Source organism: Protopterus annectens, chromosome 10.part0 (assembly GCF_019279795.1).
Source record: "Protopterus annectens isolate FY-2018-M chromosome 10.part0, PAN1.0, whole genome shotgun sequence".
NCBI classification, from domain to species: domain Eukaryota; kingdom Metazoa; phylum Chordata; order Ceratodontiformes; family Protopteridae; genus Protopterus; species Protopterus annectens.
In genome coordinates, this window is record NC_056744.1 from 787,061,207 (window position 1) to 787,083,616 (window position 22,410).

Below are 22,410 nucleotides of genomic sequence, written 5' to 3' on the forward strand. Positions count from 1 at the left end.
GTCTCCTGCCGTTTTGACCCGTGTTTCCTTTGATGGGGGCGAGGGGATATGGATGTCCATAGTGATTAATTTATGGTCTTCAGATCAATATGTTTTCCCCTCTTGTGGGAGTGGTGACCAGTTGTTCCATAGCATTTGAGTTTATAAATTCTAGGAACCATTGGGCTAGGGTGTTGGGGCTTGAGTAGTGCTCCCAGTCTATGTTTGGGTAGTTAAAGTCACCCAATATAATGGTGTTTGGAGAGACCTTCATATTCTCCAGTGTCTTCAGGAAAGCCAAGTGGGGTTCTTGAGTTTGGGAGGGTGGTCTGTAGCAGGCTACACACTGGAAGGCAGTTTTAACAACTGTTAGTTGCACATGGATGGTCTCAGATGCTTCGTGCAGTGCCACTAGCCTGGAGGTATGGGTATCTTTGATGAATATGGATACTCCCCCTCCTCTTGCGGTTCAGTCTGAGTTTTGAGGCCGAAAAGCATGGTATGAGGTATAGCCTGGTAGTGCTGGGGTGCTCTTGGGAGCCTTGAACCAGGTTTCTGTTATTGCACAGATATTTATATTCTCCATACCGAGGAGAGCCTCGAGTGCATGCATCTTGAGGTTTAGACTTCTGGCGTTGAGCAGCATTACCCTTAGTTTCTTTTTCCTTGTGTTGTCTAAGGAGGTGGGTTTGTCTTTTGAGCCCTGCTTAAAAAAGGCACTATGGGGGTGGCAAGAGCCTTGGCCAGTATTCAAAAACCCAGGGGTGACAGGTGCAAGCCGTCCCTAGCGAAGCAATGTGGCTTGTCAAGCATGTCATCCCAGGCTGACAGACACTGGATCCCCTTTGAGTGACACCAATACTTTAGCCAATTGTTGAAATTGATCATTGTCTTTATACTGTGGTATCATTCTTGGTGAAGGTAAGATGCTACTCAAGGTCAGGGTCATACCGGCCTGGGCCACATGATCAGAGAGCTCCTCTATGTATCTTTTCATGTAATTCAGGGAGGTACATCTCAGGTCATTCACACCAGCATGGACAATGACGAGTCATATTTGTACTTGCTTTGGAGTGACCTGAGTGCTTGTGTTATGTGGCAGATCCTGGCACCAGACAGGCAGCTTACAGTGACCTTCTCCTTGTTCAGCCTGGTGAGAGGGACGTCAGTGTGTCTGACAACAGAGTCACCTATTACAAGTGTATTAGGTGTGTTGTTTAGCCTTAAGGGCTGTGACTGTGTGGCACACTGACTTTGTAAACTATGTGATACATGGGTATTGTTGTGGGGTAGCAGTTGCTTGGATGTCTGCTTTGGAGGTCTCTGTTGCTTGGGCAGATTTTTATTTAGAGCCTCCGAGTATGTTTTTGTGTGTTTATGTATTTGGTTTGCTGTTGCAATAGGTCTATGTGAGATTGGATTTGTGGTGTGTGTGATTACCTTCTCCTCCAGACTGGCTGTGCCAGTACTATGTTGAGAGAACACAGCCTCCAGTTTGGCTATATAGTTGCATCTCTCACATATATTTGAGCTTGTTGGGAAGAGGAGAGGGTGGTCTGTGTACATAAGGCAGTTGTAACATTGCCTCAAGATTCCCATATTCACCAGCTGGACTGGAGAGTAAACCTGAAACTGACTTTTGGACATGCCAGAATAGTATAAGGAATTACTTTTTGACTTGATCAAAAAGGACCAATAGGGAGCCAAATACTTAAAGGGAGTATAAGAGGGTGTAGTGCTTTAGTATATTAGTGCTTACTTATAAGACACTTATCCTAGCTACTGCTGGGTTTTAGAAGGAAAATAGAGTGCTTACTTTGAGATTTGGAACAGTTCTAAGGGAAAAAGTGAAGAGCAGACTTTGTGGAGCCGGGAATACTTTAAACCTGATTAAGCAGCGCTGCCTGATGCTGTGCTATGCGCTAAAATGTGCAAAAGAGGGTTTTAAGAGAGGGGGATCAAGGAGTTTGGAATTGACCCAAAATGGCCAGTAAAACTACAGTTTCTAGGCAGTAACCACTCCCTCAGGAACAGGCAGGTTGTTCAGTGTTTACCACTGCCACTGATGAACACAGAGACTTCCCTTTAGCCCAAGCAAGCAATGGCCTCCAAGAAACTTACAAACAGTTCAGAACAACAAATCTGTAACTGAACTTTTTTTAAAATTTCAGAAAGTGGGAAAATTTTTTTTCTTTTGCTTAAAAATAGCAGAGCTACACAAGTAGCAACAAGTTAGAACGGTGCAATAAATGAACCCACACTTGAGTGCTAGGCCAGAGACAGGTAAAATGCAAGTTTTAAGAAAAAAACAATTTTAAAATAAGTGCAACACAGGAAATGCAGTAAACAGGCTCTAGATGTGTTTTAAATACAGTTCCTAATACAGATATCAAGTTTAGCAAGCTGGAAAATGCCAAAAAGTAGGTGGCAATGCAGAAATCTTAACAAATAATCTGAAGAAAAATACTTAAAATCTCAAAAGTGGCTCCTTTCTTCTCTCAGCGTTTTCTCCTCTTGGTGGGTGCTTCACCAATAGCCAACAAGTCTGAAAAGACGCCAAAACCACGAGGCAATTGGGTTTTAAGAGAAGGGGATCAAGGAGTTTGGAAATGACCCGAAATGGCCAATAAAACTACAGTTTCTAGGCAGTAACCACTCCCACAGGGGCAGGCAGGCTGTTCAGTGTTTACCACTGCCACTGATGAACACAGAGACTTCCCTTTAGCCCAAGCAAGCAATGGCCTCCAAGAAACTTACAAACAGTTCAGAACAGCAAATCTGTAACTGAACTTGTTTTTAATTTTCAGAAAGTGGGAAAAAAGCAAGATTTTTTTGTTTTTTTTAAAGATAGCAGAGATAGACAAGTAGCAACAAGTTAGAACAGTGCAATAAATGACCCCACACTTGAGTGCTAGGCCAGAGACAGGTAAACACCAGTCAGTCAAAGTGATCCGTATAAGAGCACTCCTTCCAAATCATAATGTAATTTGTGTTTAATTTTATTTATTTAGCCAAGAATATTTTTTAAATGCTATACGATGATTTAAAAAAAATAGATATGGTTTATAAATAAGAACATTAAACATACTGTTTTAATGTTCATTTATGAAACCCTGAAATGTGACTAAGTAGTACTTGTGGAAAGCAGTGTTTATATTCATTTTCCGTTTTGCTGCGTAGGGCAGTTTTAAAAAAGATATGACTCTTATTTTAATAAATTATTTGAAACTACTGACATCTATGATAAGATAAAATCTCAAACTCGGACAATATGTCTAAAGACATTTATGAGTTTCACAGCCACAGAATGTCATGAGCAGGGCCACTGGAAGATTTAACACACAGTTCCTCTAAAATTTAATCAGTTTTCAGCAGTCTTCAAACAAAATGCATACCTGTTACAGTTTATCACATTTACTATACCTCTGATTAAAGTTGTGGAAACTATTTATGCATTTATGTCAACCAGCTTTGGTTACAGTTTAACAAAATGCCATACTATAGTACAAGAAAGACTCTAGTAAATTAATTTAAAGCAGTTTAATTCAAGCTTGGTTTCATTATTCTTGATAATATATTAAGAATTCTTGAACACAGGCATCCTGAACTAAAATAGCCACAAACATTTCACAGATCAGAATTAAATAGTAGGAATGAGAAGAGGAGAAAAAAAACAGGAAAGATGGTAGGAGTTAGTTTTCTAGCTATACAAGTTGTACATTTTTAACTATTTACATTCAGCAGTTTTCAAATAGTATGCTAAATGTCATTTCATTTTTTATATTTGCTGTGGTTTTGCTATTTACTATGTTCAGTATAGCCTGCACTAATTCTACCAATGTTTATGGGACTTTAAAACCATTGTAGGACTGCCCAAATCAGCTTTCTTGGGATCTTGTCATTTTCCTTTACCATGTCTAAGAAAGTCCAGTCAGACTCTTTCCTCATCTCTAGCTTTTTCTTATCTATCTCACTGCAAACATCGGGCTGGGTGTGCTGCCTTCTGATATGAATCCAAACTGTTCATCTTCCACCTTATGTTGTATTACTCTGCATATTAATTTATCAATCACCCTCATTGGCATTTTCATGCAGTGTGACAGAAGTTTGATATCTCTGCATTGCCAAAAGTTGTGAATATCCCCTTTGCTCTTCTAGACTAGCACTAGAAAGTACAGTTGTGTAAAATCTTACCACAAGAACCCACAGTGTGAAAGTAGCTGACTCCAAGTCAGACTGCCGATCAGTCATGACTGGAGTCCCACAGGGTTGGGTCCTGGGTCCTCTCCTGTTTGGTATCTACTTCTCTGAAGTCCAGGCCAACACAAAGGGACTCTGGCTGACAAAGTTCACAGACGATTGCAAGTTGGGAGCTATTATTAACTCCCCAAGTGATGTTGACATCCTACAGAATGTATAAAATAACTGAGAATAAAAACAAAACAAACCAGCCAAAACACCTTGCGACCTGTACACCAACAACTGCTAATTAATAGCAATTCAGATTACTTTCCAGCGATGTTAGTACACTGTGTGGCCTCACTGTGACCAATGACTGGTGTCAGAACCATGGCCTTAAGCTCAATGCCAAAAAATGTGTTGTCATCCCCTTTGGGAAAAACCCATGAATTACCACACTGATGATAGTCTACTGAACACAGAAGACGTTATAAGAGATCTGGGAACACGGGTTGACAGCAACCTCTCTTTTGATCACCACATTGCCACTGTGGTCAGAAAGTCTTTCTATGAGGCACACCTCATTACTACGGATTTTGCATCCAGGAAGAAAGAGGTAACTGTCTCCCTCTACTCGTCTCTCATTAGGCCAATCATCGAGTACAATGCCCCATTTGGCATGTACCTCACTAGACACCTGCAACAATTGGATTGTCCACAACAGTACCTCACAAAGAGGATCCTAGGCCTTAAACACTTGTCCTATATGGACAGACTCAAAACTATTCTCTGTCTCATATCACCTACTTAGAGGCGATCTCTGCTTGACTTACAAAGCCATGTTTGACCCAGCTTTGTTAGAAATGCTACATCTAAAGAAATCCCAATCCCTCCACACCACATGCTCCAGAGACCTCAACCTCATTACCACAATTAACAGAACATGCTGGAGGGACAGGTTCATAACCCAGAGACTGCTCATGCTATAAAACAGACTTCCCATACATGTCAAGCATAGCACCTCGCTGACCCTCTTCAAAAGAAATCTTGATGAGTGGATGGGAAACAGAAAATTCACCCCGGGGATAACACCAGTGGCTCTACTCGACATAGGCACTAGGAACTAAGGTTGGGTGGCACTATGCCAGGGTAATCCTATGGCTAGGCTTGTAAAGGCCCCAGGGCCTTTAGCCAAGTACACACCTATGAACCTATAAGAGTAGATGTCCTTCTCTTCACTGTTGCAGTATTCTTCACAAAAGGGATTCCCTGCCATGGGTAGCCCAACATCTGGCCAGTATACCAAAGCCTTAGGATTTTATAGACATCATACATCATGTGTATTGCTTCCTGCTCAGGGTGTAGAGCATAAAGGTGATGTACAGGCGTACATACCTCAGAAATGAATAGTCCTTGAAGGAACAATAGTCCTAGGAAGCAGGAAGAATATGTGCATCCAGAAGGGGGAAAAGTTGGAGTAGAGTGGAAGGGGGAGGAGGTAGGGAGCTGTCCTTCCACTTCACAGCTGCAGTATTCTTCACAAATGGGAGAGTATAAAATCTCAACAGGAAACTTGAGAGGCAGAAGGCCCAGAAGAGTCCTCAAGAAACCCTTGCAGAATAGCTCTGGTAAAGCCAGCTCTTGCTCTGGAAACAACTTCTAATTTGTAATGCTTAGTAAATGTATGGACAGAGGTCCAAGTAGCAGCCTCAAGGATGGAATTGGGATCCAATCCTTTGAAAAAAGCACAAGAGGAAACCACAGCTCTGGTAGAATGAGCCTTTACAATCAGAAAGGCTTTTCTCATGAAAAGAGTTACAAAAAGAAATAGCCTTAGAAATCCATGAAAAAAAATGGCTTGCTTAGAAACAACCAAACTTAGAGATCTGGGATGAAAAGAAACAAAAAACTGCTCAGACTTGCAAATGGCCTTAGTCTTATCCAAATATCTAAGCTGCCTATGCAAATCCAAGGTGCAAATAACCTTCACACTAGCAGGCTGTGTTGAAGGAAAAAAAAGGAGGGCAAAGTAATAGGCTGATTAAGAGATGATGCATTAACCATCTTGGGCATAAAAGGAGGATTAGTAGGAAGAGGCACCCTGTCCATATAAAAAAAAAAAAGGAGGAGCAACCATAAGAGCCTGTAGTTCAGAAACTATCTTAGCTAAATTAAGGGTCAAAAGATGAACCGTCTTCCATGTACATATTTATAAGGAACCTGAAGCTGCAGTCTCAAAAGGAGCCGGAGTCAATTTTTCAAGAAAAAAATTAAGATCCCAGGAATATGGAATAGGCTTCCTGGGAGGTCTAATATGAAGGATGCCTTTAAGAAATTGGATGACCTCAAACCAACAGGCTAGAGGAGGAGTTAATGGCAGACAAGTAGAAATAGCTGAGAAGTGAGCTTTAACAGAAGAATATGCTAACCCAACATAGAGCAATTCACACAAATAACACAGAAAGAGAAAGTTTTCCACAGAAACTGGATCCCAGTTATGAGCAAGGCACCAAGCAGAAAATCTCTTCCATTTGTACACCAGGATTTCCTTGTAGTGGGTTTTCTGGCCTCCTGCAGAACCCTAAGCATATCCTCAGAAAAAAGGTACCTAAAAGGGATCAAAATCCTACCACACACAATGTCAATTGAAGAGTGGACAAGTGACGATGGATGAGAGACCCCCTGTCTTGTGTGAGTAGGTTTCCCCCCATGAGATAACTTGTGGTGACTGCCCTTGGTTAGGTGCAGATGAACAGGAACCAATGATGTTTGGGCCAAAAGTGTGTTACCAATAAGATTTAGGGGGAGTTCTGCTCTACCCTGAGCAGGACCCTTGGAAGCAGAGGAAAATAAGGGAAGACAGAGAAACTACCCCCTCCAAGAAAAAGATAGGGCATCCATCTTCCAAGCCAGAGGACTGGGGACTCTGGTACAAAAATGAGGAAGTTGTCTGTTCAAGGGGACTGCAAAAAGATCTGCGGAGTACCCCACTGATGGACAATGTTCAGAAACACATCTCTGTGAAGCTTCTTTATGAGCCTGTGTTTTGGATCTGCTCAATGAGTCTGCCACTATGTTTCATTCTGAAGGAATGTGTACAGCCTGAAGAGTCACTTGAAACTGGACAGCCAAATCCCAAACTTGAAGAGTAAGCCTGCAGAGCAGGTAGGACCATGCCCCCCCTCACTTGTTGATGTACCGCATCACTGTGGTATTGTCTGTAAAGATTTTGAGAGGTCCTGGATGAAAAAGGGAATGAAAGGCCTGACAGGCAAAAAAAAGAGAGCTCTTATATCCTTGATATTGATGTGGCCAGACCTCTGGTGAGGTGGGCCAGGGCCCGGACCTTGAAGGGACCAAAAGAATCTCCCCACCCTGTGTCTGAGGCATCTGAAAAAAGCTCCTGAGAGGGAACTAGAGGCTGAAAAGGAAGTCCTGGGCTGACAAACAACTGATGAATCCACCACTGAATTTTGAGCTTGAGGCATGGACAAAGAGGAAGCAGAAAATCTAGAGGATGACAATGTTGGAGCCATGCTGACTAGAGCAACCACTAAAACTTTCTCATGTGAAGTCTGGCAAGAGGCAGCATAGGAATGGTGGAATCCATGAAACCTAGTGCCCTCAGAAACTCCCTGGCTGTAAGTGATACTAGAAGAAGAAGGGATTGAAAAAAGGTGATTAGAAAAAGAGAATATGACAAAAGGCCAGAAACAGTAGAACATATACTAGCAAACACTTTATTAAAACAAAAAAGTAGGCACAAGAAATTGCTCTTCTTTAGCACTTCGGCAGGGTATGCCTTCTAGGAGTATAACATCAGAAAAAATTAGTGCCAATAAATAGATTCATAAATTAGGTACAATTAATTAATTAATCAATTAATTAAACCATTACAAAATTCCAATATCCTGAAATGAGTCCAGTGTAATGTATTAAAACAAGAATGCATAAAAAAGAAAACTAAATCAAAAGTTTCAATGTACACTCTGTATTAAGCCCATTAGGGCTTAAAGTACCATATTTTAAAATATAAATACTTTCTTTATACAAAAGCCTATTCTTGTTATTTACATCAGAGTCACCAACATAACACTTCATTTTTTCTAAAATACTAGCTTTTAGAAGCTCAGGGTTACTATTATGAAATGTTTTGAAATGAATAGCAATTGGACTTAAAATCTTGTCTGATTTAATGTCTCTAGTAATCAGAAAAAGAGCCTTGAGAGGAGGCATGGAAGCTAGCATAGGGATGGTCTGGAGCCTGCAACCAAGAAACACATGAACCTGAGAAGGAGCCAGGACTGATTCCTGGAAGTTTATTGTAAACCCCAGGCTTTGCAAGAGGCAAACAGTATACTGGAGGTGCTGAAACAAGGTTTCCGGTGAGGAAGCATGAATGAAAAGGCTGTCCAGATAAGGAAATATAAGAACCCCTCTCATCCTTCAAAAAACAATCACAGGAGTGAGGCATTTGGTGAAAACCATTGGGGCAGTAGAAAGGCCAAGGGGCAAAGCAGAAAAATGAAAATGCAAGGAAGAAACAGAGAAATTCAAAAACTTCCTGAAAAAGGGATGCATAGGGATGTGTAGATAAGCATCCTTCAGATCCAGGGAGATGAGGAAAGCCTGAGGAAGAAGAAGACGAAACAGAATCTAAAGGGATAACATCCAAAAGGAAGGAATTTTCAGAAAGGAGTTGAGCTGAAAGAGGTCCAGAATAAGTGTCCAGGTGTCTTCTTTCTGGGAACCAAAAACATTCTGGAATAAACCTTCTTCCCCTCCTGGGAAGGAGGCACAGCTTGAATGGTACCTTTCGACAGAAGACCCTGAAGTAATTCCGGAAAGAAAGGAAGCTGTTCCTGAGGAGGTTGAGAAATGCCCAGAAAAGGATGGAGAGATTTCCATACCATGATGTAACCCTGATGGATGATGGACAGAATCCAAGAATCTTGAGTGATCCTTGACCAATTGGAAAGGGACAGGGAAAGACGAAGAGATGAAGGAACCTGACTTAGGAAAGGGGGAAGCAAACATTCAGATAGAACCTGGCTTGCTTTGAAAAGGAGGTTTCTGAGACATGGGAGTCTGAACAGACTTAAGCAGGAGGAACCCACCTAGAACCCTTCTTACTTTTGGGAGGAGGGCCAGGCTATCTGTGAACAAAGGCAGATTTAGAGGATACATGTTACGTTGTTGAACTGTAACAAGTTCAGACGCCATATTGTCGAACCCATATGTTTGAAATTTCAGAAGTTCGAATGTTTCAATAGGGATTTCCGTTCAGTGCGGAAAGGGAAGATTTCTCTTTACTGCACTGTAGTGCGATCTCTGAGTTGGTATATTTAAAGAGTGGGATGTGTGGGAGGTGCAGCCCCCATTGTGGGGGGTGCAGGGGGGGCTTGCCCCCTGCTTACAACCGTCAGGTAGGTTTTTTCTGTTTTTTTATTTCTTTTGACGTTTTCGAACTTTTGAAAGTTCGAACGTATGGGTTCGATCATATGGCGTTCAGACTTTTGAAAGTACGACAACATAATATGAACCTGGTTTAGATGGATAATTCCTTGGAACGTTTGAATAGGAGAAACAAATATATGCTTCAATTCCTGCAAAGCCTTACCCTTATCCTACAGAAACTTAAAAAGCTCAGCAGCCACAGAATCAAATAGGTTCTTATTATCAACAGGAGCATCCAGAGTACTACTTGTGTGTGTGACTGAATGATTATTATTTCTTATATGAATGTGAATCCACCAACTAGGTCTACTAAATCTGCTCACTGACTTTCACCAATATAGGCTCAAATAAGTAAGGATTTCTCAAAAGCAAAGTCTGCAGACATATCTTGAGTTTAAATTGCATCCCTTAGTACTTATGATTAGCACAATTCCCCCATAATGCCATGCTTTATATATACAAAGTTCCTTCATTAATGTCCTTTGAGGGGTGTTATACATAATAAGGAGAGATGATTAGCTATCAGTAGTGTTGAGGCCTAGAAACTGAAATAAGGTGTTGCTGATGCAATTGTGCTTAAGAAAATCTCACTTATATGAAACAACACTAACAGTAAACCTGATGGAAATGTATAGTGTGCAGATAAGGTCTAAAATAAATATCAGCAAAAGCAAACTCCTTCTGATTGTAAAGACAGATTGTAAGCAATTTGATAACCACATTATTTTTTTAAATAGTTCCTACATTGCGTCTTCATGTGTTTAAATACTTATTAATGTGCATAACGCTCTGAAAGTTTTAAAATATCTGCCCAAGTTAATTTTATAAATCAACTGATATTAGAACTGTTGCCAACATTATGCTTTCAAAGCATTTCCTTTTATATCCTTACCATTTTCTGGTCATCAGAGAAACCAACAGCCATATATCCTGTGGAAGGACCACTTATTTCAATACGCAAGCCATCAGTGTCAACTGCAGCAGAGGACATGAAATAACAGCTTGAATCAGACAAGGGATCACATCCAGATGGGCTGGTAAAGCAGAATTTGGATGTGCTGCAACCATCTCTAGAGATCTGCAAATAAGTTGAATAATTAGTAGCTATTTTCAACCATATTCTTATCCATTCTGATAAACTATACTTTAGCTATGTTTCCAAAACCTAGAATGCTATCCCCTTCCTCTCATTCAAACTGACAGCCCTCAAACACTTAAGTTAAACTTTAAACATGACTACAGAGAATCCTGGCTCTGCCCACGTACATCTCTTGGATAGAACTTCTCAAAACATAACCTGTCCAGATGTGAATCACTATGTAGTCTCACTCTACTTCTTCTATTCCTCCTTCTTTCCTTCCTCTTGCTCCACCTGGCACATTATTCCACAGTCTTGAAAAACATCTCTGTATCCTCTCTCTAGACTTATTTCTCCCCTCATTCTTCACTTCTCTTATTTCTATGCAATAACAAGCTGTCCTCTAAAGCAGTGGTCCCCAACCACTGGGCCACAGAATTGTACCAGGCCGTGGATCATTTATTACTGGGCCACACAGAAGGGAGTGAAACAAAAATGTGAATGTGTGTATGTATGTGTGTGTTTGTTTCTGTCTGCATATGTGAGTGAATGCATGTGTGAAAGCCGAGGAGACTGTGTGTGTGAGAGAGATCGAGGGAGAGTGAGAACAGTCTTGTGTGAGTGAATGCGTGTAAGAAAGCTGAATGTATGCATGTGAGAAAGCAGAAGAGACTGTGTATGTGTTTATGAGACAGTGAACAGTGGAATTGATCAAGCCATTATTTTACACCTGCTAAGCAGTGATTTTGTTGTTTAGCAAGTGTAAAACAAAAAATAAATGAAATGGAAAAAATTGTATGTGAGTATGTTTATGTTTCTGTTTCTGTCTGCATATGTGAGTGAATGCGTGCATGAAAGCAGAACAAAGAGTGTGTGTGTGTGTGTGTGTGTGTGTGTGTGTGTGTGTGTGTGTGTGTGTGTCTGTGTATGCGTGAGAGAGAGAGAGTATGAAGAATGAGAGTGATCCCTGGCAGCAGCAGCATGAATTAAGAGGTTTGTATACCTCTCGACCATACGTCTCAATCTCTCACACAATAAATCTGGACAGAGCCCATAGCTCTCAATCTCTGGACACAAAAAAATCTGGATAAAGCCCAAAATAATAGGGGGGTCAAAGCCCCAAAAATAAGGACAAATTTTAAATATTGCTCTTATAAACTTAGAAAGTTGATAGAATGCAAGCTGAGCAGCCAAGTGCTCATGCTGAATTCTCCTCATTTAACATTAAAATTGCCCACTGTTCCACATCAAACAGTGGTGACTCCACTACACAAGTTTTGATTGGTTTGTATACCACAATTACAGCCAATCGGCATTCTGGTATGCGAACCAATCACCTAACTGCTCCTGAGGCAAAGGGAGCCAATGACAAGCACCACAATTCATCCAATCGAGCACTGGCAATAGTTTTCATGCAATTGCAATATGGTAAAACTGATACAGTCTTGAATGGCCAAAAATGTGCTGCTGACTGGTGCTGCAAGCAATGATACAAAAATGGTCCTGGAGGATGCACAGCTGCTGCCCCTTCTCCCATCTGCTCACTTCGGAGAGGAACCTAGCAGCTCTTCTTCCATCTCTGACTCTTACTAGCCCAGGTAAGTAAGTTTTGAATGTGGTTGGAAGTTGTTACTGACAAGTAGGCCAGCAGACCATTCAAAACTGTGTTTTTTTTTTTTTTTTGTGGAAGCTTTTGTTTTATTACTTTTTGCATGCCTCTCCTCGAAACAACTGGAGATGGGATACTTCAGAACTTGAAATGTCAGATGAACTTGTTAATGTGTTATTTCAGTAGCATTGTAGGTGCTAGTTGCTAGTGCCTTTTAGGTCTAATCCAGGTGCATGCAGCATATCTCTCAACTTCTTAGCACAAGAAATATGGACAAAGCCAAAAATAATACGGAAACAACAACCCCAAAATGGGGACAGATTTTAATATAAACTCAGAAAGTTGCTAGATTCATAAAAAAGGTGTCCATTAGGTTTGCATGGCTCTCGCACAATAAAGCTGGACAGAACCACAAATAATCTGAACAGATTTTAAATATTGTTCTTATAAATAGAAAGTTTCTAGAATAAGCACGGAAATTCCTGCTTCTGTTTCCAACATCTTATCTCTGTGAAGTGGCCCGTGGGTTTTCTGGAATGAAAGCAACCAAAATGAAATTAAGGAGTAGACTGGACATAAGGAACAAACTTTGTGTGTCATTGTCTTGCATCACCTCTAGATGAGGCCATCTTGTTACAGGGAAACAAGCTCAGGGCCTCCCACTGATTCTGCATTATGGTGAGTTGTATTTACTATGCACTTTATTATGCTTTATTTTTATCTGTGCGTGATGGCTGGTTTGTGAAAAATTGTCTTACATAAAACTGGTCCTTGGTGCAAAAAAGGTTGGAGACAGCTGTGATAGAGGAAATACCAATAAATCTGTTGGATGTATGAAACTAATAGAATAACATATACACAGCTACTTCATATGATGTATGACATCCCCTTATGGCTTTACAAACCACTTTTTATACAATGCATAAAAAAGGCTGGTGAAACAGTGTCCCCAGCAGCATGTTTCTTTTATGCAAGGGAGTGAAACTTGGTGGGTGGAACTGCTCTCACCCATGAGGTGTATTATTAATACAATGCTAGCCTTTTGCATGTGACCACAGTGTGGCTGCTCTGGTCCACCTTCCAATGCTGATATATAACAATATATACAGACACGAAATCCTTGCCCACTTATTTTAACCAGAGGGTAATCCTATGACAAATCCCCACTCCCTTCCCTAAGGAAAATCAGCTGGCATTGGCAACTTGATCCATCCTCCTCTTGGCTGGTCTGATAATCAGTACAGTTCATTTATAATGATACGAGGAACAATCACCTAGCAAAAAAATCAGACTAGTTATTTGGCTTTTACCAATGCTGAAGTAGTAGTCACCAAGGCCTTATTCTTAGTATCTCTTCCGTACAGATGCAGCCAGTTTTTACCTCTCTCTCTCAAGCTGCATTATACCATCAATAGTTGTACAGCATAGGGTTGACACCTATCATTTTTTTTCTGGACAAGCCAGAAATAGGAGCAATTATCTGGTAGTCCAGAAACACTGTACAAACTCAGGTATTCTGTTAAAAAAAAGAGAGAGAGAATGCTGGAGTTTGTTAAATCTCATTTTTCAATGTGATTGGATTGGATCTGAGACCAGGAAAATAAAATTATGTTCTGTCTCCCCAAAGATACCCAGTGCATCATAAATGTATGTGGGCTGGGCAGAATGGGTGGAGAATGGAGAGGGGACAGGTGGAGTTAGGGCTGTACAAAGGGTGAGACTTTTGTCGGATTTGGGCTACAGTGAAAGGTGGCAACCCTAGCAAGGCCTTCAAGCCAAATGACAATAGCCTTTTCTTAAGAGCTTTATGCTTGCTAAATTGTCCTCTGTCACTATCCATTTTGATAACAGCATTGCCCTGCCATACTTATTTCACATTATTCTTTCCTATTTCCATCTCGTAGGTGCTGTGGCCATGTGTACCTTTCAGGTGGCAAACAAAAATATAACAAACACAAAAATGAAAGAGCTTTGTAAATACCTAGTATTAAAACCATTATAATTCATATATTTATACCAGAATGTATAGATAGTCTGGACTTTTAAAAAAAATGTTACATTTAAAAACATCAGAATTTAATCTTTTGGAATCAAATGTTAAAAGACATTTAAAGTACTTAAAAACAGACTAATAGGTATTTGTGATTTGTATATGTAAAACTGGCTTATAGTGCAGGGCTTTTTTAAACAATCTAGAAACAAGTGAGATAAGATCATATTTATCTAAAATATATAAAAAAATAAGGGCTATAAATTTTGTAGTAAAAATAACAACTGGGATTATGTTCTCTAAACAAGTAGCTCAGCTTAATTACAATGGTTAAACATGCTTTTAATATCCCCTAAAAAACTATGTTGTCTTTATTTTGGACATTTTTAATGAAATCTCTGCATAGATAACTTATCACTCCATATATAAATTAAATTCTATATAAAAGAAAATACATTTGGTTGCTGGAGGTGTAAATCCTTAAAGCAGATTGGCAGTATACAATTTATGTGTGCAAAGTTCTATAACCTTTTTGGGAAGAAATTCAATGTTTCCTGCAAGATTTGTGGTCTGATACATTTACATTAATTAAACTTTTGTGTCCTTTAATGCTCCAATTCCAAGATGAGTATCCAGGTCTTAATTCCCAGTTTTATAGAGTTTAATACCAATAGTCAGCTGGAAAAATGAGGTTACACCTTCTTTTACAGAATTTGTAAATATTATCACTTTATAAAAGTTATAAAGGAATGTTTACTATTGAGATGAAAGCAAACTAAATTCCCACAGAATATAATTATTAGATGAAAGTGAAATCATTAATAGAGAAATAATATATACTCTATGATCATTTTATATGATATGCTTGCTTAATATAAATAGTCATTTGCTTTATTAAGAAAATGCATTTGTTCTTGTACATGAAATTTCAATAAAAAGAAGTTATGCACTCACCATAACGTTCCATGTTTGTTGTCCATCTCGACGTTCATTCTTACAATGATGGGTTCGGAGCCAATTCTTGGCTCTGACTCGGCCAAATACACAGCTGAAAGACTCAAACTTGGCTCGTGACAAGTAGGTATCCCATAATACAGTGGTGCAATTCCCCAGATCTTGTTTGCCGCTACTACTAAATGAATTGTAAATAACTATACACACACACACATATACATATATACATATATATATATATATATATATATATATATATATACACACACACACACACACACACAAATATATGCTATCCCCAATGGAAGAAGAAAAAAAATGAAACAAAGCACTCCTGAAGGTAGTAAAACATCCACCAGGTCAAAAAGGAGTCTTTGGAAGGGGGAAGGAGGGAGGGTTCTTAAGAATGAATGGCGAGATGGACAACAAACATGGAACGTTATGGTGAGTACATAACTTCTTTATGTTATGTTGTCCTATCTCGCCTTCATTCTTACAATGATGGGACAGCGTCCCTAGCACCTTTTCCCTGGGTGGCTCATGACAGTACACCTTTAAGCACCGTGGAACCAAAGGAGGCCCTGTCCCTGAAGGCCAAATCCACTTTGTAATGTGTGATAAATGTATGAGGAGTGGTCCATGTAGCTGATGCACAAATATTATCCATAGGAATTCTGGCTTGAAAGGCAGAAGACGTAGCCATTGCTCTAGTAGAATGGTAAAGCTCTGTTATTTGACGTATAAATTAATGTAATGCAGTTTGAGAGCCAGTTGGAAACAGTAGTTTTTGAAACTGAGCTACCCTTCTTTGCGTCAGAGAAGGATATGAATAACTGGTCAGATTTTCTAAAATCTTTTGTCCTATGCAAATGGAATCGGAGTTGTCTGTGCACATCTAATTGATATAATCTGTATTCTGCCTTGTTGCTGTGATTAAGAAAAAACACTGGAAGCTCAATAGACTGATTTATGTTAATTGAAGAAGAGATTTTGATGTAATCTGTATTCTGCCTTGTTGCTGTGATTAAGAAAAAACACTGGAAGCTCAATAGACTGATTTATGTTAATTGAAGAAGAGATTTTCGATAAAAAGGATGAATTAGTTCACAAGGATACCCTAACCTTATGAAATATCAAATAAGGCTGTTTAATAGATAGAGCTTGCAACTCTGATACTCTTCTAGCAGATGTTATAGCCACCAGAAAAATTATCTTCCAGGAAAGGAACTTGAGGTCTGAAGATGATGAGAGTTCAAAAGGTGGTAACGTCAGGTGATATAGAACAAAATTTAAATCCCAAGGAGAAAGGGGTTCCTTACAGGGAGGTCCTAATAAGGAGGCACCTTTCAAGAAGGCACCACACAACCTGCGTGACATTAAGTTTGAGGTAGAGTCACCAATATGGAAATCTGAGTGTAGTGAGTTGTACTCTGATGGTTGCTGCAGCTGAACCTTATTGGAAGAGTTCCATCAAAAATTCTAAAATAGAGTGGATGGGTGCAGAAAAGGGATCAATGTTCCTGTTTTGAGCCTAGAGGGAAAACCTTTTCCATTTGCTAGAATACAGTTTTCTGGTGGAAGTTTTGTGTGAGGGCATTAAGATATGTTTAACTGTAGGAGTGAAATTCTGAAGCCTGACTAGACTGGGAAGTGGAGCAGCCAAGCTGTCAATTTTAGGGTGAGGAGAGAAGGATGAAGTGCACCTGACATGTGTGTCAGTAGGTCTGGAACTGGGTCCAGAGTGGAAGTGGAGCAGCCAAGCTGTCAATTTTAGGGTGTGGAGAGAAGCATGAAGCGTACCTGACATGTGTGTCAGTAGGTCTGGAACTTGGTCCAGAGTCCAAGGCTTCTCCTGAAGATGAGGCCAAAGGAAGGGGAACCAAACTTGACAAGGTCAGAAAGGAGCATTGAGAAGTATCCTGCTTCCCAAGGACTGTGCTTTCTGAATGACTCTGGGTATGAGAGGAAACCAAGGAAAGGCATACAGAAGTCCCAAGGGCCAATCTTGAGCAAGTGCATCTCTGTGTCTCCCCCAGAGGGGGATTAGGGTAAAGTAGTTGCTGCACTTGGCAGTCATGGATGTGACAAAAAGATTGCAGCAAGGGCAGACCCCATGTTCGGAAAATCTTTTCTGCTACACTCTGAGAGACCACTCATGAGGCATTAAAATTGCCTTGCTCAGCTTGTCTGCAATCACGTTGGACTTCCCCGGAATGTGCATTGCTATTAGAAAGTGCTGGGAAGAAACTTCCCATTGCCAAACTCTTAGGGCCTCACAACAAAGAGGGTAAGATCTGGCTCCCCCCTGCTTGTTTATGTACCAGACCACAGACATATTGTCTGACTGTATCACAATTGTCCCTAGAGGGAGAGAGTTGTGAAGTGCTTGTAACACAAGAAGCACTGCTCTCATCTCTAGGACATTTATATCTAAGTGAGCCTCATGTTCTTGCCATGTACCTTGGTCTGTTCTCCCCAGATAATGCCCACCCCCCCCAATCTGGGAAGTGTCCTTGGTCACTGTAGCTATGGGTTGTTGAACAAGGGGTCTCCCTATGGTCACATGGCTGGAGTGTATCCACCATCTTAAGTCATTTTTGCATGATTCCGTTATCCTAATCGGGTGAGACATAGGAAGCTCCTGAAGTGACCATTGGGAGAACAACTGAAGGATCCTTGTGTGCATTCTGGCAAGAGGAACCAGTGTTATTGTGGAAGCCATTATCATTAATAATCTTAAAACTATCTGTGCTTTCACCTTGGTTTTTGGAAGGAAATAAATTATCTGCTGTCTGAGTGCAGCAACTCTGTCTGTTGAAAGATGTGCTACCACAGAAGAGGTGTCTAGATCTGCGCCTATAAAAGTAATATGTTGACAGGGCAACAAGGCAGATTTTTGAAAGCTGACTGCAATACCCAACTGAGTGCAAACGTCCAAAGTCAGATCCCTGACTTGTTGGAGTAGATGCTTGGTGGTGGCAGATAGGAGCCAGTCGTCTAGATAGGGAAACACTCGGAATCCTAGATGCCTCAGGTGAGCCGTGACTACTGCCATGCATTTGGTGAACACTCTGGGGGCTGCAGTGAGACCAAAGGGCAGAGCTCAGAACTGATAATGACTGGCTCCCAGCTGGAAGCGTAAGTACCTTCTCGATGTCCTGTCCATCTTTATGTGGGAGTAAGCATCTTGAAGGTCTATCGAGCACATCCAATCATCTTTCCATAAAAAGGGAAGTATAGACTGCAGTGTCACCATTTGGAACTTTGACTTCTTGACAGATTTGTTTAATTTGCTTAGATCAAATATGGGTCGCCAGTCCCTTGTTCTTTTTAGCACCAAAAAGAATCTTGAGTAAATTCCAAATCCTATTTGGTCTGTGGGGACTTCTTGAATGACTCTTTTGTGCAGAACGTTTAAATCTCTATAGTTGCTTGCTTCCTTAGATTGGGTGGAACATCTGGGATTGTTCTAGTCTGTGGAACAGGATTGAAGAAGGGAATGGAATATCCTCTGGATATTATTCTTAGTACCCACTTGTCTCCTGTGATAGTTTACCAGGCCTCTGGGTACATAGATAAATGTCCTCAGACTGCCTCCAGAGTAGAACAGTCAGGCCTCCTTTCAGAAGCGCTGATAAGGGCACCTGCGAAAGGAATGATGGTCACCCTGGTTCTGCGGGCCCCCTCTGCCTCTGGGGCGGCATCTACCGTTGTTACCTCCCCCCTCTGCCCCAGGGAAGGAATCACCCCATGCAATCTGGAAAACTCTCTGGGATCTTTTGAACCACATTTTCCCATTCTTCTGACGTTTAGGATAAGGTCTTGAAGGGACAGAAAAAAATGTACTTCAATGGCAGAGAGAGTTTTTCCCTCCTGCTCGCATTGGGTGAGAGTGTCTTTTACTTTGGGTCCAAAGAGTGAGGAACCATCAAAAGGGGAATTAGTAGACTTAAAGGGCTCTGCAAAATTGCACAAGCACATTCAGGAGAGTCTCCTAAGGGAAACTCTGGAACCCACTGCCCTGCTCGCTCCATCAGCTGTGTAGGATATCAGCCTCATGGAGGAGTTGACAATGGAATTTAAGGTGGATAGCTGGGAGGAGACCTTCTCATTCACCCCCACAGCTAATGTACCTTGTAGAGTATTTCCTAGCTCTTTCAGGAGATCTCTTTGTAGCCTTGTAAAGTGAGTTAGGTAGTTCAGCAATCGGAGTGTAAATGTCACTGACGAAAAGACACGCTTCTCATATCTGTCCATCGTTCGAGAGTCTTTATTCGGAGGATAAACAGATGAGGATGTCTCTGAAAGTTCCTTCTTGGTGGCTGCTGCCACCAGCATAGCATCTACAGGTACCCCCTTAGTGAGGAAATCCTTTCCCGAAGGACTGATAGGAATTTGTTTGGCCTTCAAGGGAGTGGTTCCATTGTGTCAGGTGACTCCCATGCCTTTCGACTGACCAGGTCCATTAGCTCATCAAAAGTCGGAGACACCCAGGAGGCTGAAGGTTGAGATCCAAAAGCCTTCAGGTACACTGGCTCCTCATCAGAAGGGGAGGTAGCCTCCCATCCACCTCTCTGCTTCAGGATCTCTGGAATATCTGCAAATGAACTATCATCAGAGGACAACCGTGGGGGCCCTTCCGACTCCTCAAGGTCAGTGTCTGAAGTGATGGACTCATCTGGAACGTCTATGTGCTTCCTCTTGTAATTTCTCTTCTGAGGTGGCTACTCAGAAGGATATTCTGGGGAGGCCTCTGAAGAGAGGGGTTCACCCAATGGGGGATCATGAGACTCTGGCTCTCTGCTGTCCTGTGGAATGGGTGATGCCAAGACAGTAGCCGGTGCCTTATGGGGATGAGTGCTGGTATCCTTATGTGGAACTGTATGGGTAGACAGCACACTCCTCATCAGCTCAAAGGTGGATCCCACCAGCTCCGAAGACTCCCTCGGCTCTGAGGAGACAGAGGAAAGCACTGGAACCAGAGAGATTGGACCCAAGGCTGATATAGGAGCCGAGCTAACCCAGGCCGATGCTCCAAGGGGCAGGCTCAGCACCGAAGGTGATCGGGGCCAAGAATCCCCCTCACGGCCGACCGGGGAACCCCAGCTTCCAGACTCTCTGGATGTCACCGAGAGTGTTGGGGCAGAAGTCAGCTCCATGAACACTGAAGGGGGTCTTGGAATCAGCAGATCCACAGTAAGTGGTACCAAGCACTCTGGCTCTGAAGGTCCAGCTTGGCTCGGAGGAGGAACAACAGTAGGTACGATTGGTATATTAGGCTCCAGGACCAAATGGGTCAGAGCCGAAAATAATTTAGTCAGCGCTGGTGACTTCAAGAGTCTGCGTACCACCTGTTCCACGTCATCGTCAGTTAAGTTCCTGGTGGACCTTAAGGAAATATATGGAGAACGAGACCTGTGCAAAATGGGAGATTTCAGTGTCGGGAAAACGGTGAAATAGCCATGGACTGGCTCTGAGAAGATGTATCTTGTGGCTCCAAAAGGCTTTGGAACCAAAGAACCAGTCAATCAGTATAACCTCCAATGGCTCCGAGGACTGTGGGGCAGAGAAGGCAGTAGCCTTAAAAATTGCTTGTAGCAGGTGATTGTTTCTTTTAAGGTTTGTCCTTTTTAGAAGACAGAGAAGAAAAAGAAGAGCGAACTGTGGATAGCTTCCTCAAAAGTTGGCTTTAAGAGCCCTTTAAAGATCAATTTGTTTTTCCTTTCTTGTAAAACCCTGGCACTGAAGGAATGACAAAATGTACAATCCTCTTGTAAATGAATACCTCCAAGGCAATACACACATATGACATGACCATCTGTGACAGACATTTTTTGTGAACACTTCTAGCATTTTTTGAAGCCCGAAGGCTTATGTTCCCTCTCTCTTATATATAACAATATAACAAGAAATTTAACTCACTAAACTAAACTGATCTATAGCTAACTACAAGAAACACTAAGGAGACAGGCAACAAGGGAATAAAATAGGGCATCTAAGTCAAATGACTCTATTTCCCAGAAAAAACAACACACTAACTACAAGCCCTCTAACTAAAATGGGCGAAAAGCTCTCTAACTTAAACGAGCTACTATTTATCTACAAGACACAACAACAACCACTACAAGGGATACAGTAACGCCTAAGAAATGACGGCCAAAAACAGCACCAAAAGGAATAAAGCTATAACAATTTAGGTATTACTAAATTTGAAATCTAACTACAATGCAAGAAAAACACATCTACTATAATATAGAAAAAGATTACTGGTTCTAAAAGGAAAAATTAAGAAAATTTTTCACAACTTAGCCACGGCCAAGATGAGCGCATCCAGCCTCATAAAGCGGCAAGCGAGATCTGGGGAATTACACCACTGCATTATGGGATACCTACTTGCCACAAGTCGAGTTTGAATTTTTCAGCTGTGTATTCAGCTGAGTCAGAGCCGAGAATCGGCTCCGAACCCATCATTGTAAGAATGAAGGTGAGATGGGACAACAGGACATCAATAGTTAAAAAAAAATGAAACAGCACAAATTAGCATAACCCCATTTCAAAATCTCAAATACGCCTGTTGCCTGGGAAGTTTAAAATCACTCTATGGTATGCATAAGGAAAAAACTTAGTTTGCTACTCCATTTTTTTAAGAAATAAGAAAGCATAACTAAAAAAAAACATAATTTTAACTTGTCCTAATCCCTATGCAATTCCAACTATTTCTACTGAGCTGTTTAGTATTATACTTTCATATTCCCAATATTCCTCTAGACACCATCATCATGCCTCTAGTCAATTCCTTTTCTCTCCTCCTTCCACTCACCACTACCACTGCAGCTAATGAGGTGTGAAACTCTGCAACACCACTGGCTCAATTAGCTCAGCTGAATGATCTGCCAAATGTCTTAGAAATGTGTTTTAATAAAATGCAACTGCAGAAACAATCAGGGCCAGACTTACACATTGGCATACTAGGTGACCGCCTAGGACATTATCCTTGTAGGGTCACTCTTTCCCTAGTAACAAAAGAAATGTGAAATAAGGATCAGTAAGTAATGTGTTAATTTGTTTCAAATAAAGGAGGAAGGGCCATTTTGCTAAATTTCGTGATAATTTATTTATTTATTTAATTTTATTTTACATTTGTTGACCGGGATAATCCGTCTG

The 22,410-nt window shown here is 41.1% G+C and overlaps 1 protein-coding gene across 2 annotated transcripts in view; it reads right to left on the bottom strand.

Moving 5' to 3' along the window:
* Positions 1–22,410, bottom strand: part of LOC122813344 (putative ferric-chelate reductase 1) — a 754,507-nt gene that overhangs the window by 400,680 nt on the left and 331,417 nt on the right. For both annotated transcript variants that reach the window (XM_044085608.1, XM_044085607.1), the window contains exon 6: positions 10,508–10,693. In XM_044085608.1, the coding sequence (XP_043941543.1) occupies positions 10,508–10,693 (186 nt within the window). The remainder of the gene's footprint in view (positions 1–10,507; positions 10,694–22,410) is intronic.